This window comes from Leuciscus leuciscus, assembly GCF_965113295.1.
Source record: "Leuciscus leuciscus genome assembly, chromosome: 8".
Classification (NCBI taxonomy): Eukaryota; Metazoa; Chordata; class Actinopteri; order Cypriniformes; family Leuciscidae; genus Leuciscus; species Leuciscus leuciscus.
The window spans coordinates 23,013,457-23,036,404 of record NC_138732.1 but is presented as its reverse complement, the minus strand read 5'-3'; the positions used below and the strand labels follow the sequence as shown (position 1 = coordinate 23,036,404).

Sequence of the window (22,948 nt, the reverse complement as noted above, 5' to 3'; positions counted from 1 at the left end):
GGTGCATTATGCTTAATTATTTATCAGGCGAAAGGGATTCTGATCTTAAGTGAATGAAATCTTACACCATGGGAAAATATTTTTGAGTAGGTTAGACTGTGTATTTTCATAATGAAGAAACCATAAAAATCGAACCACTTTTCTAGGTATTACTGTGTTCATCCATACGTGTTCCATCAGAGTAACCACCAACGTCAATAAATTGTCCTACGTTGCCAGCAGCGGCAGTGAAAAAGTGCAGGAATCATCTGTTATACTACACCAGGCCACCACGGAATATTGGTCAGCGGCGACAGGACACTTTAAAATAAAAAAGGCTGACTTTGACGCCCCGATAGGGCACAGCAAGGAGATGAATTGAGAGTAAACTCTGTGTTGAAACTCATAAATCTCACATTACAGGCCATATTCAGCTGGGAACATTCAGCATGAGCTGCAGCCCAGTGTCTTTTTTTTCATGAGTAGCCATCTTACTAATTACTCGACATGCCGGTTTTAGCGCTGTGGTCATGACTGAATGCTTGTCCTTGGTAAGTTAGTGAGCTGCATATGCTTTAAAACTTCCCCTGTGAGTGTTATCAAGTTGTCAGAAAATAGATAGGCCAAAAAAGAAAAGAAACTGCTACAAGACGGTTCGAGTACCTCGGCATCGCCTCGCCCCCGCCGTTCTGCCAAGGTCTGATGTTTGGATTGTGACGAGAACTACAAAAGAGTCCCTGATGAATTCAAGCTGTGGTCGATGTGAGCAAGGGGTCAAGAAAATGTGGTATGTCTGGGTGACCTTAATCACACACAGGTTCAGGCGGACTCCGGTTTCACTTGTGGGCCTTATTTCAGGTCACTGCCTCAAAGTCAAAGGAGGGCACAGTCATTATCTCCAGCAGGAGAACCCAATCATCCACACAATGAAATGAGCTCCGTTCTCACAATGCACTCAAGTGTTGTCCATCTCCCTAGGCTGAACACATGTATTCGCAGTACGTGCTAATCTATGAAGTGAATTAGCCGTAAGAAATTTGTCCTGGTCTGCTCGCTGTTGCCTCGGCACACAAAGCAGATTTACAACCCATCAAACAGCATTGGTACTGAACCGACATCAAAACCAGTGCCTGGAAAATAGACTATATTAGTCATATTGTGCATTAGGGTTGGCTATTATAGCCGCTCTGTCTGCTGTGCCCGTTATTGACATTGCACATGCAATAAATGTATTACATTAAATAGATTTCATGTTCTTTCAATGGTTATTTCTACTAAGCCTTCATGTAGCTCAAAAGGGTCAATGTTACAATATAGCACCAGCAAAACAGCCAATGATATCTCATTAGTATTTATAAGTAAAGTGTGGCTCACGTTTATTTATGTTTGGATCGTATAAAGTTTATACAAAACTAATATAAAACGTTTTCAAATCCTACATTGGGATACATACAATATTGAATACATTGTTGATTTTACTGGATTTTTATACAAATAATCATAATGATAATATATTATTATTATGTGTTTATAATAAAGCTTTGATAATAATTAACTTCAGTCATACAAGTAATGCAAATATTATTATTTTTGATTAGGCCCATCTAGATTTGAGTGAATACAAAAAATAAATAAATGTTTGCTAATCTCAGACAAAGTTTCTCCATCATGTTTTCCTGCAAACAAACAAACAAATTAATACATAATAAATCATTGTAAAATGATTCAAAAAGATTTGTCCTTTATATCAAAGGGTTATTTTAGATATTTTATCAAAATGTTGATATTACACATTTAATAAGTGGGTAACACTTTAAGTTAATGCATTAACTAATATTAAATAACAACGAGCAATACATTTTTACAGTATTTATTAATATTTGTTAATGTTAGTTGATAAAATACAACTGTTCATTGCTAGTTCATGTTAGCCCATTAAAGAAAATATAAACAGATACAACTTTTGATTTTAATAATGTATTGGTATATGTTCCAATTAATATTAACTAAGATGAATAAATGTTAGTTCATGTTATCTACTGTAGTCAACTATAATGCTAACAAATGGAACCTTTTTGCACAGTATTACCAATCAGGGTTATTGTCTTTCCAAACACCCAAAATGTACATGTACACTTTATGGTCAAATGTAGCTGTGGGATCAACCACAACCATCGCTCCTGTAAATACTGCAGCTGAGCTTCTGTAAACTCTTTGTAGACTTGATTTAGAGTTATCAGACTCTAAATCAAGTTAGACAGAGCTGCCAGTCCACAGGCACTCTCGCCTATGTTTAATTAGTACAGATTGACTCCCTCATCAGAGTGACACGTGCTAAAGCAAGACTTCGAGCTATGGCTCCCATATCCCTCATTGATTTCAATATCATTCAGTATGATAGCTTTGTTGTGTCTTAACACCTGAGGTCCTTGCCACGCAAACAAACAGAAAACAAGCACAGCAAACACTCTACACTTAAAGCTTGACAGCGCTTTAGTCAGACTTCAAACTACGTGTGACTGCAGCAAAATGACGATCTGCTCTGGTGAAGGCTGAGGTGAATATATTTCATCTCGTGAGATCTAACCAGCCAAAAAACATCACAAATATACGGTGTCGGCAGGAAATCACATGCAATAATCCGTTTAACTGATCTATCAAAGGAAGACTTCACATGCTCAGCTAATGAATCAGTTATGACTCCCAGTCTGATTGTTTCAGAGCGTTCTAAACAGTTTTAACATCTTTCACTTGATTGCATGAGCTCAGCTGTTCATTTTAAGGGACAGTGGCTCAATGTTTCAGGGGAGGAATAACATTATCTGTCCATGTGCTTGGCTTCTGCTTATTGAGATTTATCATGCCCACCATCCATGGCAATCAAAAGGCATCGCCCCATGCAGACAGATTGCAGAACAGCCAAAGCCTGTTTGCATTTATAAAAATTCAAAAATAAAAATAAAAAAAGGAGAGAGAGAGAGAGAAAGAGAAAAGCAATATGAAAGTACATAGCTCACAAAAGAGTATGCTGTCTTTTATCTGCCGATAAAACAACTTATAAAAAAATACAACATTTGAAACAGCAATGACCATATGAGAAGTTTATGCCTTTATGTGTTGTCAAAACATCAGTGAGCATTGAAAAAAAGCAGACGCTTTGGTCTGGTCTTATGATTTAATTTTTTTTGTGTGTGTTTCTGTGTTTTTTTGTTTTTTTCATTATTTTTTTATTTTAAGTTTTGAAATACGATCCAAGCCCTTCTGTTCAAATATTCAAATCTCAAACACTTTGAAAGGTGCGCTTTAGGTGTATTTACGGCGCAAAAGAGAAGTGCCTGGTTTGAAAAGGCATTCATTTCGTTTTAGTATTGAAAAGGTGTTTTAAAAAAGCGTAAGACTGCACCCAAGGAAAGTAATTTATCTTTCAGCGCCTCTTTGTCCTATTTATTTAGAAAATATACACAATTTTTCAAGCACCCATCATGTGTGACAAAAGCCACTACTGTTAGATGGAGGGAAGCAAAGAGTATGGCAAGGTATTAAACAATACAGTAGCTTTCAAAGTGCTTACTAGGCAAGCGGCAGGCATCCGAAGGCATGCGGGGTCTACAGGGCAGCTCTCTGGGGCCGACAATCTGTACGAACAGTATATGCTTCCAGCTCCTGCTCACATTCCCCTGAACAGCAGGTCTGCCTCTCTTACATTTGACTGCCTGCAGCCAGATTTAATCTAATGAACGCATAATGGCACACACACACACTATCCTATAATAAAATCTTCTCGGGTCTGTTTTGCAATGTAATACCGAGCTGACATTTTGTTGACATTCCAGATCAGGATTTTGTACTTAAGTCGAAAGCAAGACAAAGTTTGGATGTCATAAATATATAATGATCCATACTATGAATAGCGATCTTAAAAATAGCAAGGTTTCAGCCCTCATATTGATATTTGCTAATAGCCTCTGCCAGCAAGTTAAGTTTGGAAGAATGTCAATTCAAGCTTGCATAATTCTAATTTCTTTGTCTCCTGGAAACTTAACAGTGTGTCCGCTCTCGTTTACCGTCCTCTGAACGCATCTGGCCGCCTGCTGCACAGACCGTGGAGGGGATGCATATTAAATCGAGAGCACCGGCCATTCAATTTGGCCTCTGATCACACGTTTTTGACCAATTAAAAAGGAAAGCTAATTGAATTAAATTCCATTTAGCATTTTTTGACCACGTTATACAATGTTGATCTATTCTGTTAACACTTTTCCCCCCTCCGGTCTAGCACCGGTTCACCTTTAAAAGTGCATTATATGGTCTCCTGGCTACATGACATCCATATGCCATCCACTCCTGTTGTTCCGAGCTCTAATGAGTCTGCTGCCAACTAATTAGTTAAATATGTCTCGGTTGCGCTTGTTGTCCATCCCTGATGATGAGGTGCTTAAAAAGTAGGTATACAAAAACGAAAGGTTTAGTCTAGTGGTGTTGAGAGAATTTGCTTCTCTATAGCATTAATTAAATAGCAAAGGAGATTTAATATAAAACACCACTGAAGGTTATACACTACCATTCAAAACAATTCAATTATTTTTATTTTTTTTTGAAATTAACTTTTTCATTTTATGTATCAAATTGTTCAAACTGTGACTGGATACATGTATACAATTCTATTTCAAATTAATGCATTGCATTTGAACTTCCTATACTTATATGTGCAGCTGTTTGCAATGTTGATAATAACACAAAATGTTTCTTGAGCAGCAAATCAGCATATTCAAAAGATTTCTGAAGGATCATGTGACACTTAAGACTGGACTAGCTTTGCCATCACAGGAATAAATTCTGTAAAACAAAGTTGCTGTCTTAAATTTTTAAGTACAATCAACTTGGATGTTTAAGTCATTTCAACTTAAATTACATTAATTACCGAGTTGAATCTTGTATAACATTAAAAAAAAGTTGACAATTGCTTAACTTATTTTGATGAGTTAAAGCAATGTGAAAACATATATTGTCATAACTTATTGATTAACAGTTTTTTTTTTTTTTTACAGTGTAAGCTCCGAGCAGGATTCGAACAGGCGTTTCTGTCATGAGAGGCAGGCGTGCAAACATGGATGCTAAAGGCTGCAGCCTTGGCATCTATCACTAGTGCGTCTCTTGAAGCCAGGGGAGTGAGGTTTACCTGCACAGTTCTCACTAGCTGGCCTCCTTTACACTCACCCCCCTAAACTTCACTCCCATCTGGGTCACAGCACCATTGTAACCCCTCCGGTCCTACTCGCTCCGCTCCGAGCAGGACTCAAACCGGCGTCTCCGACATGGGAAGCGGGGGCACTAACAAGGGCGCTAAAGACCGCAGCCTCTATCATCTATCGCTAGTACGCCTCTTGAGACCAGGGGAGTAAGGTTTTCTCACACAGCTCTTACTAGCTGGCCTCTGTTATTATTACATTTTAAAACATTAAAATTGAAAGAAATTATTTTAATTTTTTTTATTATTAAATAAATGGAGCCTTGGTGAGCAAAAAAATACTTCTTTCAAAAACATAGAAAAATATTACGAGCCCAAACATTTGAATGGTAGTGTATTTCAGTATTCCTTTTATTTCTTTTCAAATATCAGAAATGCTATTCATAAGAAGCTATTCAGACCAGGCTTAGGAGCGACAGCTGTATGTTCAGCACGACAAACGCAAGCCTCGTTGAGAGACAGCTCTGTTGAGGGGCTATTATATAGTCAACAAAGTAACAACGGCTTGTAGCAAATCACTTGTCTATTGTGTGGTCAAACATTGTTCGGAGCAGGGTTCAAAAGCCTGCCCTAATTGGGTCTCACTCTAGAGACGTCTACTCTATGTCAGCTATGTAGCATAAAATCGCCGGCAGAGCGGAGCAGAGAGTGTCTGTGGCTCAGTGATTAGCACCCTGCCCAGTTAATTTTAGCAAGGTTTGGATCAGGTCTAATCAGGAATTAAGAGTCGGCATCCACCCTAAACCGCCTTCTTTACGCCATCACACTTTCAGGATGGAAAAAAGGCAATTGTCTGCTGTCTCCGATTATCCCCAGGAAAGCCTATAATCTGGCTGACAGTACTTAAGGAGTCAAGCAGCAAATAAACAACATTGATTATCATCCACTGTTCTTTTTTCTCCCTTATTTTTTGTCCTGTAGATAGATGAGGAAGTTTGGTGGCACCAACCCCCCTTCTTACCATCTGCTTCAGCAAATGTTAAGGCTGGGTAAATACCCCTTAGTCCTCTGTCCAAACCAGATTATCAGCTATTCTAAGATGTGGCTGGGCTCTTATCGTCTTCCAATCTCTTTTGCGAGCGTAAATCAAGAAATCTGTGCTGGATTACCTGGATTACAATGGCTCTGAACAGTGTCTTTAAGTCAACGCCTCCCAACCTGACTAGCCGATCTTCTGCTTACCCACTTAGAAAAGATCTCATACAAATGTCCGTTCCACACGGCACTGTTTCCTAGAAATAAGCCCTGAAGATGGAGGAAGAAGATGCTTTCTTTGGAAAATGAACACACGTTTTGTGTTAGTCACAATTGTGTATATTTCTTAGAGGGAACAGTTCACCCATAAATGAAACTTCTGTCATCATTTACTCACCCTCATGACGTTACAAGCGTTACAAACACAAAACAAGGCAATTTGAAAAAAATGTCCACGCTGCTCTTTTCCAATCAAAGTAAGCATTATATTTAAAAAAAAATACAAATCCTGAAAGAAAGTCATAAGGATTTTGAGAGACTTGAGATTTTGTATATATTGGCAGCATTTTTATTAGAATTGGTTGAATTATTTCTTGATTTTATTTAAATCTGTAAAAAAAAAAAATTCGATTTATTCTACAATATTTCAATATTTGATTTATTCTACAAACTACTGACAGCATTTCTTCCAAATTCCACATAAAAATATTGTCATTTAGATCATTTATTTTCAGAAAATTAACATTTAAAATAATGGAAAAAAGATGCCATGTTTTCAGACCTCGAAAAATGCATGGAAACAAGCTTTATATACAGTTTGAGCTTTATAATACATATGCAAATATATTTCACAGCAGCACTAATAGAACTTTTATCATTTGCCTTACAATAAAAGTGAGTAAACCATGTTTTATATAAGATAACCCTCACAAAAAAAAGAAAAAAAAAAGAAAAACGGGTTTAGAACAACATTGTAAATTATGACAATATTGATTTTTGGGTGAACTATTCCCCTTTAACATCATTTAAACCGCCATAATAAATACATAAATAAATACATAGTGAATTGTGAATTATGTTGCAGAGCAATGCAAAAATGTGGCATACAAAAGATACATTGCTAGGATGTATGCAGACAAAATGAAAAACAAGCTCTGGAAATTGAATTCTGATCCCTTGTTTTATAAGAATGTATTTCTTAGACAGTGTCTTCCTGAAGATTAGTGTATAACAACATTCTTCAATTGAATTTCGAGAGCATTTAATCAGACAGCAGTGTATTTATTTTGAAGCTTTTTTACATTTTCCCTCTGGAATAATAAGCCTATACAACCTGGCAATCCTAGACAAACAAGAACGACAATCAAGTTTAAAAGCAAGTCCTAATCTCCCCTGAAAACCAACAAAAAGCTATATGGCTGTAGAGCTGCTTTAACGTCAGACGTGCTCCATTTAGGACAATCTCTTCTGCATTAGAATGCTTTTGAATGTGAGAAATAGACTCTCTAATTGACTAAACACATTGCTCAATTCTGTACTGAAAGCAATGTCTGCATATATACAGACTCATAATTCATTTCCTTCATCAATAACATTAATATCAGCTATCTCAGAGCAATTGTATGTAAATCTGTGCAGCCTAAAAATAGTTATCCCTGTGTGGCTTGTGAATATTTATACCATTGTACTTTTAACCAATGGGCACATTTTAACAAGCGACAACCGGTCTCTTTAAGAACTGCTTCGATTTTTGAACACCTAAATGTAGAACTGCAAAAAAATGATTGAATTATTCAGTTTGGCAGAGATTTGGAAGCAGGAGTGCGCTGCACTGCCTTGAGTGCAAATAACAGAGACCATCTTCCTGTTTCCTACACCGCTGCACAGAAAATGCATAAATAGCACTACATAGAGATAATCAGCAAACCCTCTGGGGCTTGGACACAATATTCTCAGTCTGCAGTAATTCCCTCGTGTACCTGATCATTTATAACGACGGACGACTCTCCGGTACCCTCAAATCCCGGCCCCATTCTGCCCCTCTGTGTGTGATGTAATACTGAGGACACAGGATATGATCGATATGAATTATAAATACGATCTCAAGACATATGTTTTGTTGCACTTTCTCAGCAATCTGATCCTAGTCTATCCTCCTCAAGATACATTTTGTCATTCTAAAGTCCAGCCGATTTATTAATTCATGAGCTCTTCTATGGTGCAGTACTCTCATAGTCAGCACCTGCTGGAGAGGTACTTTCATAGGCATTCAGAGTCAAATAATGCAGTTCCTCACTGGTTTCACTTTCATTGTGCTGTGGCAGCGTGGCTTGTTTAGAATCATTAAGTTTCTTTAAATTAATCAAAATTATATTTATTTTTAGAAATAATTTATGCATTTATTCTTTCCCACCAACACACGCAGGAAAGGAAAAGAGAAAATGAAGCTATGTGTTTCAGAGGATTTGTAACATTGTGCAAAGTCAGATTTGAAAGTCGAGTGCAATCAAAGGCAACATTAAACATAAGATCACCCTAAAATTTAAACTGCGTCATCATTTACTCACCATCATGCCGTCCCAAATCTGTATGACTTTTTCTTCTGCAGAACATAAAAGAAGGTATTTTGAAGAACTGTTTTGGTTCATATAATGAAAGTCAATGGGGTCCAAAACAACAGCCCACTACCTTCAACTGACAAAAAAAAAAAAAAATCCTCAAGAGGCTGCATTTGTTTAATCCAAAAAATACAGAAAAAACAGCAATATGCTGAAAAATTATTACAATTTAAAATAACTGTTTTCTAGTTTTAATATTTTCAAATGTAATTTATTTATGTGATGCAAAGATGGATTTTTCAACATCATTAATCTTTCAGAAATCAATATAAAATGCTGATTTTCTGCTCAAGAAACATTTCTGAAAATAGTTGTGCTGCTTAATATTGTTTGCGGAAACTTTTTTTTTTTTGAATTCTTTGAAGAATAGAATGTTCAAAAGAACAGCATTCATATGAAAAAAAAAAAAAACTATTGTAATATAAATGTCTCTACTACTTTTGATCAATTTAATGCATCCTCGCTGAATAAAAGTATTAATTTGTAAGAATAATGTCTCACTTTGTGTGTACTTTCATTTTTGGGTGAACTGTACAGTACCTTTAACCTGTTCAAGGTTGTTTTAGGCTAATGTACTCAATCCCTGAGGCATTTCCATTATAAAAGCTGAAACTTTACAGTTAATCAGTCTCCTTATTGACAGTTGCTTTATTAGATTATGAGCAAACATGCAGGTACGTTAGCTTTGTGCACACCACATGGAGCCACATAATCCATGGCATGTAGCAGCTAGAGCATTTCTATTTGATTCAATGAAAATTCTTCTTCCTCTAAACGCTGTCAAACAAATAATACATTTAAGCTCAACGCCACAAATCAAGCAGAGCCAACACACAAAACTCTCCTCAGCTGTCACAGTCAATTTGAAGAATAACAATGGCTAAATTACATATCTTTAAGAAACATAATTTGCCAGCAGATGGAGACCAATCTGTTGGAAGATTTTTGCCCATTCTTTAAATCCAAAGACAGTAAGACTCTGTGGAATACTCCATTTTGATTGGTCGATTGCGGCATTCTGCGTTCAGATTTGTATAATGACCACTTGACAGTATAATTGACCGTTGTAAAAAGCAACTGATTTCCTACATGACTGTGCTAGTCTTTTGTAGCATTCAGTGATCTCTTTCTTCTCGAACAACTGATGAAATGATATTTACATTTATGCATTTGGCAGATGGTTTTATCCAAAGTAACTTACACTGCGCTCAAGCTTTATATTTAATCAATTCATGCATTCCCTGGGAATTGAACCCATGACCTTGGCATTGCTAGCGATGCCATGCGCTACAGTTTGAGCTACAGAAAGATAAAATCATATCAATTGAAATCACTATTTCATGTATATTCCTTTATTTATTTGGTAGAAGCTGAGATGTAGAAGCAGCAGCCTGCTGATTCTACATTATCTCTTAAATATTTGACACAGAATCGTAAAACATTTTTTTTTTTTTTTTTATGTATATATTTATCTGGAACACATGTGCAAGCTGGAGTGAGCAAAAGTGTTTCACGAAATAGCAAATGTGCTTTGATGATGGTCTTCTCACTCAGTTCTTATGGAAGCGTGCATGCAAACATAGAGTGTACACATAGTTTAGCATATTGAGAGTTTACATTGTGATATTAATAGCGGGCTGACATTTGCACACTATCTCAGATAAAAAAAAGGAGACAAGCTCAACATAGTGCATGTGCACCATTTTCTCTAATCACCAAGGACATATTTCCCTTAAGGGAAATGTGTAGCTCTCCAGTCTTGCAATTTAAAGTAACTTTGATAAGCAATTAAATTGTTTTCCACTGCGCCTCTCATTTCTCCCTTCTTTCAAGTGAACTTCTGGAACAGATGCTTTGAAACCACATACATGGGAACAATGGCTGGCTCTTGGGCCTGCTCACAAACGGATGTTGAGGAAATATTATGTGATCAGTGAGCCTTAAAATTTGTAATTGTTAAGTCTTATAAAAAGGTATATTTCAATAAATTTCTGCATAAATTCCAGTGCAGTTGCATAATTGAGCTAAATAAATGTGGTTGCATAATTTAGGAACTTCCACAGACTAAGGTGTACTTGTGAGTTTAAAGAGCCAACGTGGCTCAGCTTTTATGCTTTATATAGGCTTTAATTAATGCACCACAACATTCTTACTTTATGCTTTACAGTAAAACAAACAAAAACAAAAAATATTGTGCAAAGGAAATTAAGTAATATATTAAATGGGAATATATACAGTGCAGTCCAAAAATCAGAGACCAGGTTAAAAATCCTTTTTTTAAATCATCAAATGAAGAAGTAGATACTAATATCAAATAATACATTTTGTGACATGTTCCCCTTACTTTATTGTTTATAATAAAAATGAGCATTACATAAAAAAACTACAATACAGAAACATTATCATAGTGGTCTCAGACGTTTGGACCCAACTGCATATAAATGTAATATTGTTTAGTTAATAAATGACGCATGGAAATGTGCAGTACAATGCAAAAGACTTTAATAAACTTCCAAAGCTCAAACATACATAAAACAGTTATATACAGTTGACTTCACATGTTGGCAAATCAAAGAAGAATACAAAGATAATGTAAGGTGCTTCATATATAATGAAAGTGATGAGACCCTTACATTAAAAAAAGTCCATTTCTTTTTTTCCCCTCCCATCCTTTTGTCTATCGCAAATATCCAGGCATATCTAATTGTTTCTTGCACAGTGCTACAGTTTTATGTGTGAGTCATTCTGTGTTTCCTACTCCAGAGCGTTACACTTGACACCATTAAGACATCTGATACCTCCGCAGGAATAAGAGGTCAAACATTTGGGCCCAAAGACACTTCTACAAATCAGCCCATTTGCTAAAAAGGAGTAAATTACTGCTTGAACAAAAGTGCTATCCATCAAAGCAATTTATTAGTGATGTAATAGTCATTCAAGACGGAAATACCAGACTGCTAAGTTTCACAAAAGAGCTGTAGGATGCTTGTTATCACGACTTTAAAGTGCTCATGTAGTGTGAGTTCTCGTTTGATTGTAAATTTATTGCTGTTGACATAAAATCTGAATAGTCCACGTTGTATTTTCGTGCTCTGTATTGTTTTTTTCTACTTTTAATATACGTTTTTTTTTTTTTTTTTTTTCATCTCGGTTGTATGAATACATAACATGTCAGTTTCAGAATATACAAACACCCAGGTGATGTAACTAAAACCTACCATCTCGTATGACAGATTGCCGGAGGCTTTCTATTCAAAATCAGTTAAATACATCTTACAGGTTATATTGGCTCTGGTAAAAGCGAACTACACAGACAACATATAAAGGTCAGACCCGGTGTCCCTTTCTACTGCATACAAGGGGATTCTTTGATTAGAAAGCAGGAACACTGTCCCATATGATTGTAGCTTAGTAAAGCATTAGGGCTATATTAGACTCTTCCACGTCCCAAATTCGGAGGCAATCAGTGTCACAGCTAAAGTGTGTTGGTACCTCCTATAGAGGGCCATGCATTTCAATGTTAGCCACACGTTAACAAGCCTTGGCAATCAGTGACGAAGAGTTTGCCGTATCAAAGCCGTGATAACGGATCTATCGGATACGGTGCCTGTGCGAGCACAGAATGAACAAATAAAACAGTAATAGCAGGTGAGCAAAGGATATATAGAATGAAAAAAGAAACAACCAGCAGGCACGTCAAAGTTTCATCAAACTTTGTCTAATTCGTCAATCAAGAAAATCAGTGAACAAAATCAATAAATAGACACACAGACGACAAGGACTGTGATGCTTCTATACATAAATACATATCTATATAAACATCCTATACAGAGGTCTTTGCCATAGTCATATTCCATTTGGATAAGCAGAGTGGAGGTGTCTTTCGTGCCCTATTCGGTGCAACCGGTGAATGAGGACAAAAGGGTTTAAACAAAGCATTTCAAACCTCCTAAAAATCACAAGCAGAGTTTCGGACGGTTAAATTAGTCTGATGTTGCTCTCTAGGACTCGTTTGAGGCTGGAGATTCTGTACAGTTCACGTTTTCACCTCTTCAGTGATTGCCTTCCTCTCCCTCCCTCCCTCTCTTTAGGAAATGGCAGCTAGAGATTGATTTTTATCCTGTGGGAGCGAGCTGTACCTGTGCCACAGAGTGTGCCATAGAGTGGTGGTTTCAGTGCCGTCTCCTGTAATATAGAGAGACAGACAGATATAGGGAGATTGTAGTTACAAAATCATCTGGCTTGCTAAGCTGCAGTATGTACTGTGTAAGATGATAATGAAGTCCTCTCTCTGGACATATACATTCACATGCATACATGAAGAGAGAGAAAGATAAAGCATTCTTCAAGGAACAGACAAAAAGAGTTTTGTGCTATTTTTATCTTGTCGGATTTACCTTGAAGAATGCTGGGTGTTATCAATGGGTAAAAGTGACTAGTCAGTGCATGCAGGTAAACCAAATTGCTTTTTGCTCCGAATGTGCTGTTACATCCACCACACTACAGCAACACTCATTCATTGATGACAACAGGAAGCTCATGTGACTAAAACATTTCTTTTTAAGATAGTTGGATAGTGGTTTGGTATAAAACTTTAAAAAAGTTTTATTTTTATTTATTTATTTTATATATATATATATATATATATATTCTACTCAACTGATAAGGTTATATTACTTCATTATTACTTTTCTGAGTCAACCTCAGGCGACAGTGGATGAATCTAATAAGCACGTGCAAGAGAAAAGTACCAATTCAAAGCTCTCTATAGTTACTCTTCAACAATGCCAACAAATAAAAATAAAAGGTAAACGACTTAAGAGACTTTTTCAAGCTGACAGTAGTGACATTAAAGTGCATCTTAACTGGTAGAACACAATGTCAAGCTCATTGTTAATTTCCCAGGAAACACATGCTGATAAAATGTATATAATGGATTTAGGTAAAAATCTACCACACACTGCTGTTCCTACTTCAAAAATGCAGAAACACATGTATGTGAGCCCATTTAATTATTGTATGACCTCAACTGAAAAGCAGTTTTTTTTTTTTTTTTATGCAATAACCAAATCATCCATAACGCCTCAGGGCAATACTGTTAATGGCAAACTTGTATTTCACTTACGATTCTCTATGGCTGAAACAAATGGTTAAAAAAAGAGAGAGAACAGTATTAAATGAGCATGTAGAATATATTACTAAAGTCCAAGATCCAAAATTATTGCGGATTGGCAATTGCTGATTGTCTAAAGGCAAACTAGGAAGTCGCCTAGGGCAGCAGCACAGTCAGGCTGGCAAGAAAGAAAGAGTTTTATTTTTTAATTTAATTCATTCATTTATTTTTGGGACATTAATTTATAATTATTGGACTTATATTCGAGTTATCACCCCATTAGTTCTAAATCGAAATATACTTTCCATCATTCTACCTAGTAGTGCCACTCCCGCCCCGCCCCCACCCCACCCCACCCCACTCCACCCCACCCCACCCCACTCCACTCTTTAGAGCGGCATTGGTCTACATGCAAAACACCCTGATGTACAACCAAAAATGTCATCAAAACAAATAAAACTATCAGGACATGAATACAAAAGATGACGACTTTTACTGCTGGAGATGACTAACGATTTTGAAGCTCGACACTCACTTCTGAAAGGTAGGGTTATGTAGCTCATGTGTTTGTGAGAGAAAGTGGGGGAGAAGTGACGTAGTTCACCTTATTGTGTGCGTAATATTTGTATATGCCATATATTAATATTTATAATATTTATAACTGCTACGAAGAGCTGTGCAAGTTACAGGATTCCGGGTGAATGAGCACAGCTTGCACACCGTCGCTTCGCAAACTACCAGAACTACCACAGATTTGCTGCTTTCCATGTGTCTCTCATTGAAAATGAACTAGAGACTTGTGCTTCCGCGTCCCATGTAAAACTATCTTTATGTCGAAGTGGTACTGCGGCCCACCTGGAATTATACAGAATCTTCCAGGAGATATTCTTATTAATAATGTAATATGGAATTTGCATTTGCAGATTTTTTTTTACATTGCATAATGAAAAAATTATAATCAGAAAACATGCTTGTATTTCCTTTTATTTTAGTGCAATTGTATCAAGAAACAAAATATCCAGTCTTTCACATCCATCTAAAAGATCGTGTTTAATTGTGAGAGTGAAGTGGGGGCGGCCCGACATTTTTTTGCCTAGAGCGGCAGTTGAGCTTGTGCCGGCCCTGCTGATGGGCTAAGCACTGAAGAAATTGCCTGGAGTTTGACACAACTGGAAGTAATCAATAGAGAGAGAGAGAGAGAGAGAGAGAGAGAGAGAGAGAGAGAGAGAGAGAATTAATCACTTCATGAATTTCTAAAAAATGTGTTTGTTAGAAATCTAGGCACATCTGCCCTATACCCGGTGAGATTCAAAAATGAAGTAGAATTTGAATTATTGAAACGAGGGTGGGTAAGATTACAAACTGTGGACTCAAGGATACCTCTCCCATATTTGATGATGTTTTTGAAAAGTTGAATGTACCATGAAGCCTGATGCAAAGGAAATGTGTTTGACTGAGGGCATATTCACACCAAACCGAATGTAGACGGGTTTGCAAGTAACATGAGGTTAGAATGTCGAAGCTACTGACCTCAAATACACCCCATCTCTGAATATAGAGGCCTTATAGCGTTTGATTTGACTAGCGTTCTTGCATATTCATGGCCTTGCAGGGATCAGTCAAGTACGATGGAATTTACTTGATCTGCCACAACTAAAGTGTGTATTCAGACAGAAGCCCCACCACCACCGGATGGACTGACCTCTAAAATCACTGTCTGAGAACAAGGAGTGCAAAAGATAAAAGAAAGGCAGAAATGAGTGAAAGGGGTGGGAAAGAGGTTTGTGGTGCTGAGCAGAATGCAGAATGGACCTCTGATGGTATTATGAGCCATATGGCCCATAACTATGTTGTATTTTGACAAGCTTTTCTTTGATGCTGACATCATTCCCAGCCCCCTAAGCATCCCATTGACCTTCATCAATGAGTGTTTCCTGGGAGAAATGCATCCTTTAATGGTCGCTACAAATGTTCTTGCTCCTATTCATCATGGCACATTCAGACATGATGTTTCTCAGACATCGAGATGGGGCCACTAAAGTTAAGTAATGCTGACATTTGTGTCACTGCTTTATAGCTAACATGAGACACCAGAGCTAATGCACCAAATATGGGGCCAACCGGTATGGGACATGATCTGATATTTCAATATCTGGTGTCTGTCTGTCAGTAATGTCTCTCAGCTGCTTTCCAAGTGTTGTTTACAACGACTAAGTAAGAAGAAATATTAAAAACAATAGCTATTTTATGAAAGCAAAAATAAGGTTTGCCCAAAGTGGAATGCTTAGATACTACATAAAGAGCACTTCAGAATTGAAGATGATTCAGGATCGTATAACTTTTTTTTTTTTTTTTTAATGGGCTATTTCAATTGTCTATACCTGTCAAAGCATACAGGATAACCTTAAGATTTATAGGAATAACATGTATATCTAAGGCATGCACTGTTATTTAACCCAATGTCTTTAAATATTGAATAGTTTTAAGTTTAATTCTCCAAAAGAAAAAAAGAAATAATAGAAATCATAGAAAGATCTAGTCCAAACCTGCCCTGCGGTAGGTTTTGAACTGCTCAAAGAAAGGGTCAATGTCTGTTTGAAAGGGAGGATTTTCGAGAATGCAATATTTTACTACAGTATATCCCTGTCAATAAAATAATAATAATTAAAATAATAAAATCTCTCTCTCTCTCTCTCTCTCTCTCTCTCTCTCTCTCTCTCTATATATATATATATATATATATATATATATATATATATATATATATATATATATATATATATATCAAAAATCAGTATTGTATAGGGTCGGTATTGAAAAGTCATTTTTTTATTTTACGTAAAATGCGATATCCACCGTGTTATTCTGTCATTTTTCTCCCTTTCTTTCCAAACCGCGACAAATACCAGTCGCCCTTCTCTGCAGAATGTGATAAATCCACTCAACCAATCACAGCGCACCATTCCATGCATTGTTAACAGTAACGGCGGCGCTTTGAATACACCCGGTATCCTAATTTTCCTTATCTACGGCATTGATGAACCTGTAGTGGTTTCTGCGGTAGGGAAGAAATGTAAGCCATCGAAATCTAATAATTTACGTGAGGAGATTAAGAAGATGAGGCACTCAGGAGGAGGAAAAATGCTGGCTGTTGCTTGTTCTCACACTACAGCATCAAACTTCTGTCACGCTGACACGTTGACCACAGGGGATTTTTGAAAAACTTTCAATTGTTTACTCAAAGTCAACGAAAATCGAGCAGGACCAAGCCATTTTACAGCTGATCGCCATCAAAAAAGTTCAGGAGGTATTTCCTAGCGATGGCTGATTGAATGTATTTTTAGTCCAGTACATGCCTGAATATAGTATTGACCGAGTTCAGAGGCTGTTACATGTGGATCAACTTACTTTGTTTTTGTATTTTCAACAATTTCAATCTGAAAAATAACTTTTATATTGATTCAATGGATTAAATGCATTTTGGGAGAAAAAAAAAATTGTCATGAGTTTATTGCATTTTGGGGGAAAAATAATCAGTTTTTACAATAAATCTTTGAAAATCTAAATCTGGATTTGAATTTATGTTATAATAACCCAAAGATGCTATGTGAAAGTTTGAAACAGAAAACATTGGTTTTCATCTTGCCACTTTCTTGGTAAAGAAAACACATTTTTACTCAAATTAATCAAAATGGATGTATCGTGTTTGGAACTCTTCATATTAATTTGCTATAGTAACTCTAGTACTGACAGTACAAGGCACCACAAGGCACCATCTGAATAGGATGATTTTTTCACAAACATTTCAAGAAGAATCTGATGCAAGGTTTCAAAACCTTCAACAAATATTTCTGCATATTTCAAAACGTACAGAAGCAGGAGGACAACTTTGGCAGGGCAAATTACAAACCTAACCTGAATTATGTGTCATTCCATAATCTCACTATGTAAGCAGGCTTATAATGCACCATGGCAGAGTGTTGCTTTTAACTGCATTTTAAAATAAAGGCCTCATGGTGAAAATGGAACATCAGCTATGTGTGGGTGTCACCTTAAATTACCATGCACACAATGTGTCTGAGTGGATATACTGTAATTTGTAAGAAATATGCAGAGGGGGATTTTCTTCAATAAGGACAAGAGCTCACAGTGGATGACATGACATTACAGAAAAAAAAACAAGATTGTCTGTGATTGAATACTAATGCTAAACAAAAACAGAAATAAATATTTTGGCAAGCTAGTTACTGTTCATGTCGATAGTGTCTTATATAGTGTCCTATCACTATTTACATGCTCAGTCTTGTTTGAATCTGGGCCTCTGGAGTATTGCCAACTTACATTCCTGACCGCAGTCCTGTGCTTTCTAACCTACTCAAGAAAATGGCTATGCGGCAGACTCAATGCCTGGTCATTAAAAACATGCAGTTGATAGGTAAAATGAATGGTGTTTCAAGCTATTAGTGAATATGCTTCTATTTAAGTTTCACGGTCCCACAGCTCTGTCTTCACCTTGATCTCTCTGACCTACAATCGCACAGCTCAGTCTTCCACTCTGCGAGAAAGACCAGTTGCCGCAGCGAAGCCACCTCTCTCTCCACCCCAATTTACATTTATGTCCCTCACCTGCTTTTATTTATTAGCTATTTTGCATTTGGCACATCTCCTCTGGAACCATAGACTAGAATACTGGTATTCAAATGAACCTTCGTCTCATTAATGCTGGCAATTTCCCTCAGAGACAACTTATAATGTTTCCTTTGGACTGAGTTCGGAATTCTATTTAAAAATAATCATCCTTTCCCTACTATGTTACAAGTTTTAGCTCTAATGAGTTCTATCAAGCATTTCTGTGGGAAACAATTGTTTCAGCAGTGTGCATCTGTTCAGTTGTGCCTGTGAAACGCAACCCTATCTTGTTTGGTTTTCTGTCAAGCATGCTTGGTTTTGGCATGTCAATCAAGAACAAACATAGCTGTAATCTCAAGCTAGCACTCTTGTTTTTGTACACACAAAAGTTGTTTTGCTAATAATTACTCTTTAGAATTAAACGTCTAATTTGGAAAAGAAAAGAAAAATATCACATAATCAAAGCTATCCAACTTCTTGCTATCTGTCAGTCTTCCTAATATGTAGAATGCCTCTTCAGTTGATAATTTGTGGCATTTTTTCTACAGTATTCTTCAGCGAAGAAGTGAAATGGCATTTTTGTTAATATGAGCACACAACCATAAAACCAAGAACCTCCCAATTTTAAGTTTCAGATTTTCATTTATGTATTGTATCCTTACATGCATGCATATTTGAGCCCTTGTGGAAGCTCAGAACATGTGGCTGCCACCCTCCATTCCACATCTTTCTCACAGAAGGACAGTACAAATGGGAGCTAGAGCAGCAAGTGGTTGAAGAAAGGAAGTTATGAATTACCTGTCTGGTGTGGATTTGTCCAGGTGCCTTGAAGCTCCCTTGACAGCTGCACTCTGAAACGCTGTAGGGATCGGAGCTGCTGGAGGAACATTTGGATAGTGAGTCACAGCCCACGACGAATGTGTTGTCCAGTGGGAGTTCCTGGATGACATGATGCTTCTTGGGAGCCACAGGGGTCTCTGGTTTGATCTGGAATGTTGGCTGAGGGGAAGCGGATTTGTAGTGCTTGGCTAAGTCAGGACTGTCAGGTTTGAAGGTAGTCGGTGTGGTAGCCCAGTTGTACTTTCCCATTGTCTGCTCCTCAAGTTCAACAGGGAGGTCTAAGGTGCCATTGATGTGCTCATGGGTAGGGTCATCGGACTTGGATTCCTCGATGGTTACGAAATTCAACAGCAAACTTTTTGGAGACCTCTTCTTCTTCTTCTTTTTCTTTTTAATCTGCCGACCTTCCTGGTTTGGTGATACCCACTCACCACTCTGCTTGCTCTTCTGGACAACTTTGTGTCTCGGTGTCTGTCGACAGCGTACCAAAGCAGTCACAAAGATCACCAAGATAACAGTCATAGTCCCAGCAATTATGGCAATAACGACAATCACGTAGCCATTGGTCTGGGGTGTCACATCGTTGTCCCCAATGTTCCGCTCCAAGGGAGTCTCCAAACTCTTGCGTAGTTGCTCCTGGATGAACGTGGCATTAGAGACAGTATCATTCACAAACAAATGAACAAGGGCAATTGCATGTAAGGACTCAGGCTGGCCCAAATCCTTAACCTTTACCACTAGCCTATGGAGACCTTGGTCTGTCGCTATAATCTTCTCCTGCAGAGTAATGTTGCCTGTCGTTTTGTCAATGGCAAACAATCCTCTCGGCGACCCTCCAATAATACTATACTGCAGCTCTGCGTTCATGCCTGTGTCATTGTCAATGGCAAACACTCTGGTCACCACAGATCCAGGGCTGGTGGTTGAAGGTACTAGATCATAGGAGTAGTTTGAGGAGGGGATGACAAACACCGGTCGATTGTCATTCACATCAACAACGTTTATGGTGACCTTGGCATATGAGGTGGTTTGCATTTGACCTGCGTCCACAGCCTTGACAACAAATGTGTAGGAACTTTGTTGCTCCCTGTCAAAGGTAATGTTTGGTTTGATCACCCCGGTTTTTGGGTCGATGATGAAATTGTCCTTTCCATTTATGATCGAGAGGGTGATGACTGCATTGTCGCCAGCATCTGCATCCGTGACAGTGATCAAACCAACTGTTCCATACAAAGGCAGGTTCTCAGGCACATAGAAGTTGTACTCGGGATGGGTGAAGGCTGGACTGTTATCATTTTGGTCTTGGACTATTAGCTTTACGGTGACGTTGCTTTGAAGAGCGGTAGAACCATTATCCCTGGCAATGACTGTAAATGAATACTTCTCCTGCTTCTCTCTATCCAGCCTTTTGACAACAGAAAGGATACCAGAACGGGGATCTATGTTAAACCCATCAGGAGCATCTGGCCCAAGACTGTAAATAATAAGGGCATTTGAACCACTATCTGCATCTGTTGCACTGATTTTTATCAACTGTGTGCCGGGGTCATTGTTTTCTGGAATGGACAGCTGGATTTCAGGTTGAGGGAAAACTGGGACATTGTCATTCTCATCCTTGATTTTAATCAGAACCATTGCCGAAGTGTTCAAAGGAGGTTTCCCAGAGTCAGATGCGACTATCCTAATCGCATACTCGCGAGTGGTCTCAAAATCTAAGGGAGCGGCAGTTTCAAGCAAAAACTGGTCATTGAAGACCGGCTTCAGTCTGAAAGGTACATCATGATCAGTGTAACAAGTTACTTTACCGTTCAGATCTGCATCTCTGTCTGTCACAGTAATTAGAGCTATTTTTGTGTTAAGGGGGGCATTTTCAGACAACAGCACAGTGCCATTAACTAGATTAATTATATAACGGGTGTCTATAGAGGGGACATTGTCATTAATGTCTGTTACATTGACTATCACTGTAGCCCTTGAAGGGGTAGAGCTTCCGTCACTGGCCAGCACTATAAGCTTGTGCACTGGGTTGACTTCCCTGTCCAATGGCTGCTTGACGGTAATCAGTCCAGTTGTGCTGTCAATAGCAAAATGTCGTTTGGTGGCAGGGGAGATTTGGTTGCTGAAGGAGAAGTGAATCTGAGCATTGGACCCCAGATCAGCATCTGTGGCATGAAGGTGAGTGACAGATGTTCCCATTGGGGCATTCTCAGGAACGTTTACCTCCACCTCGCTGTCCTTGAACACCGGCCGATTGTCATTCACATCTGAGACAGTCACCTGCAGAATAGCTGTGCTGGACTTTGGAGGTGTGCCACCATCCTCAACTTTAATTTTCATCACAAAGGTGTCCTTCGTCTCCCGGTCGAGACTCTGCTGGACTATGAGTTGAGGCCATTTGTCTCCTTCAGGCGTCTCAATGATGTCCAGGCCAAATTCGCTCACACTCTGGAAAATACAGTCAAAAAAAGTATTGTAAACAGTTTGCAGTATATAAAAAATAAAATAAAAAATAAAATAAAAATAATACAAAAAAACAGGACATTTTTAAAGTGTTTAGTTAAGTGTCAGTTAGAGAACACCTCCACTTGATGTTTATGTTTGAACAAAAAATCTCACGCTGCATTTTTTCCATCTGCTTCATATGCTATTGCTGTTGTTGTTGTTGTTATTGTGCATATTACTAGTTTTTCTTACTTTAAATGTATGTCAGAACTTACAGACACAAGTCAGAAACATTCAAATACTAATGTGTTTGAGCCAGTCATTTATTCTGGCTTTTAACAGATGTTGGCTTTAGCTTCAGCATTAAACCTTGGGGTTAAAGTTCTTTAATCCTATGAGCAACTGCACAAGGTCTTCAAAATATTTACTTGAAAAGCCCATCCGGGGGATATTATCCTATAAAGCAAACACTGGATCCCCACACAGTAAACAGTTCCATCGAGCACCTGAAAACTAAAATATGTGCCATAAACGATGCACTAAACACTGTTTCTCCCACCAAAGTAAATAGGTCTAAGATGTGGTAAACAATCCAAAAAAAAATTGCTGGACAGGAAATTACCTTGTGTCATTCCATATTTACTTGGGTGAGCATGAATCGATGCACATATTCCTGTATGAAATATTACAGCAAGCCTTTTATTAACCCTCATGTTTTTTGTTTGTTTGTTTTTTTGCTCCCTGACCTTTATAGATTCCTTAATAAACACACTTAGTTTACTTTTTTGTATTTTAAAACCATTTGCCAGTCTGACATAAAATAGCAGATTTAACATTCAAAAACAACATTTTATACCAACCAATACAAGTAACAAAGCCACAGTGCATCTCATAACAGTATAATAATGAAACAGTGAGTTCTAGCCCAATCCTCTGGTGTATTCTGTTTTGCTGCACACAACTTATTGTTTTACCCAACTATCAAGACTCTGATTTAGTGTATGGAAGACAACTTGTGCAGTTTCAAGTTCATATGTGAGCAAAGCAAAGGAGTAAAAGAGATAAGCTTCCATTTTAAACATACTGCAAGACCACCACAGATTA

The 22,948-nt window shown here is 37.7% G+C and overlaps 1 protein-coding gene across 4 annotated transcripts in view; it reads right to left on the bottom strand.

Annotated features, from left to right (window-relative positions):
• Nucleotides 1-22,948, bottom strand: part of pcdh11 (protocadherin 11) — a 181,463-nt gene that overhangs the window by 145,304 nt on the left and 13,211 nt on the right. For 3 of the 4 annotated variants that reach the window (XM_082177251.1, XM_082177253.1, XM_082177252.1), the window contains exon 3: nucleotides 19,361-21,847. In XM_082177251.1, the coding sequence (XP_082033377.1) occupies nucleotides 19,361-21,847 (2,487 nt within the window). Of the gene's footprint in view, nucleotides 1-11,305; nucleotides 13,006-19,360; nucleotides 21,848-22,948 lie in introns of those variants that run through there. The other variant, XM_082177254.1, reaches the window with a different exon arrangement.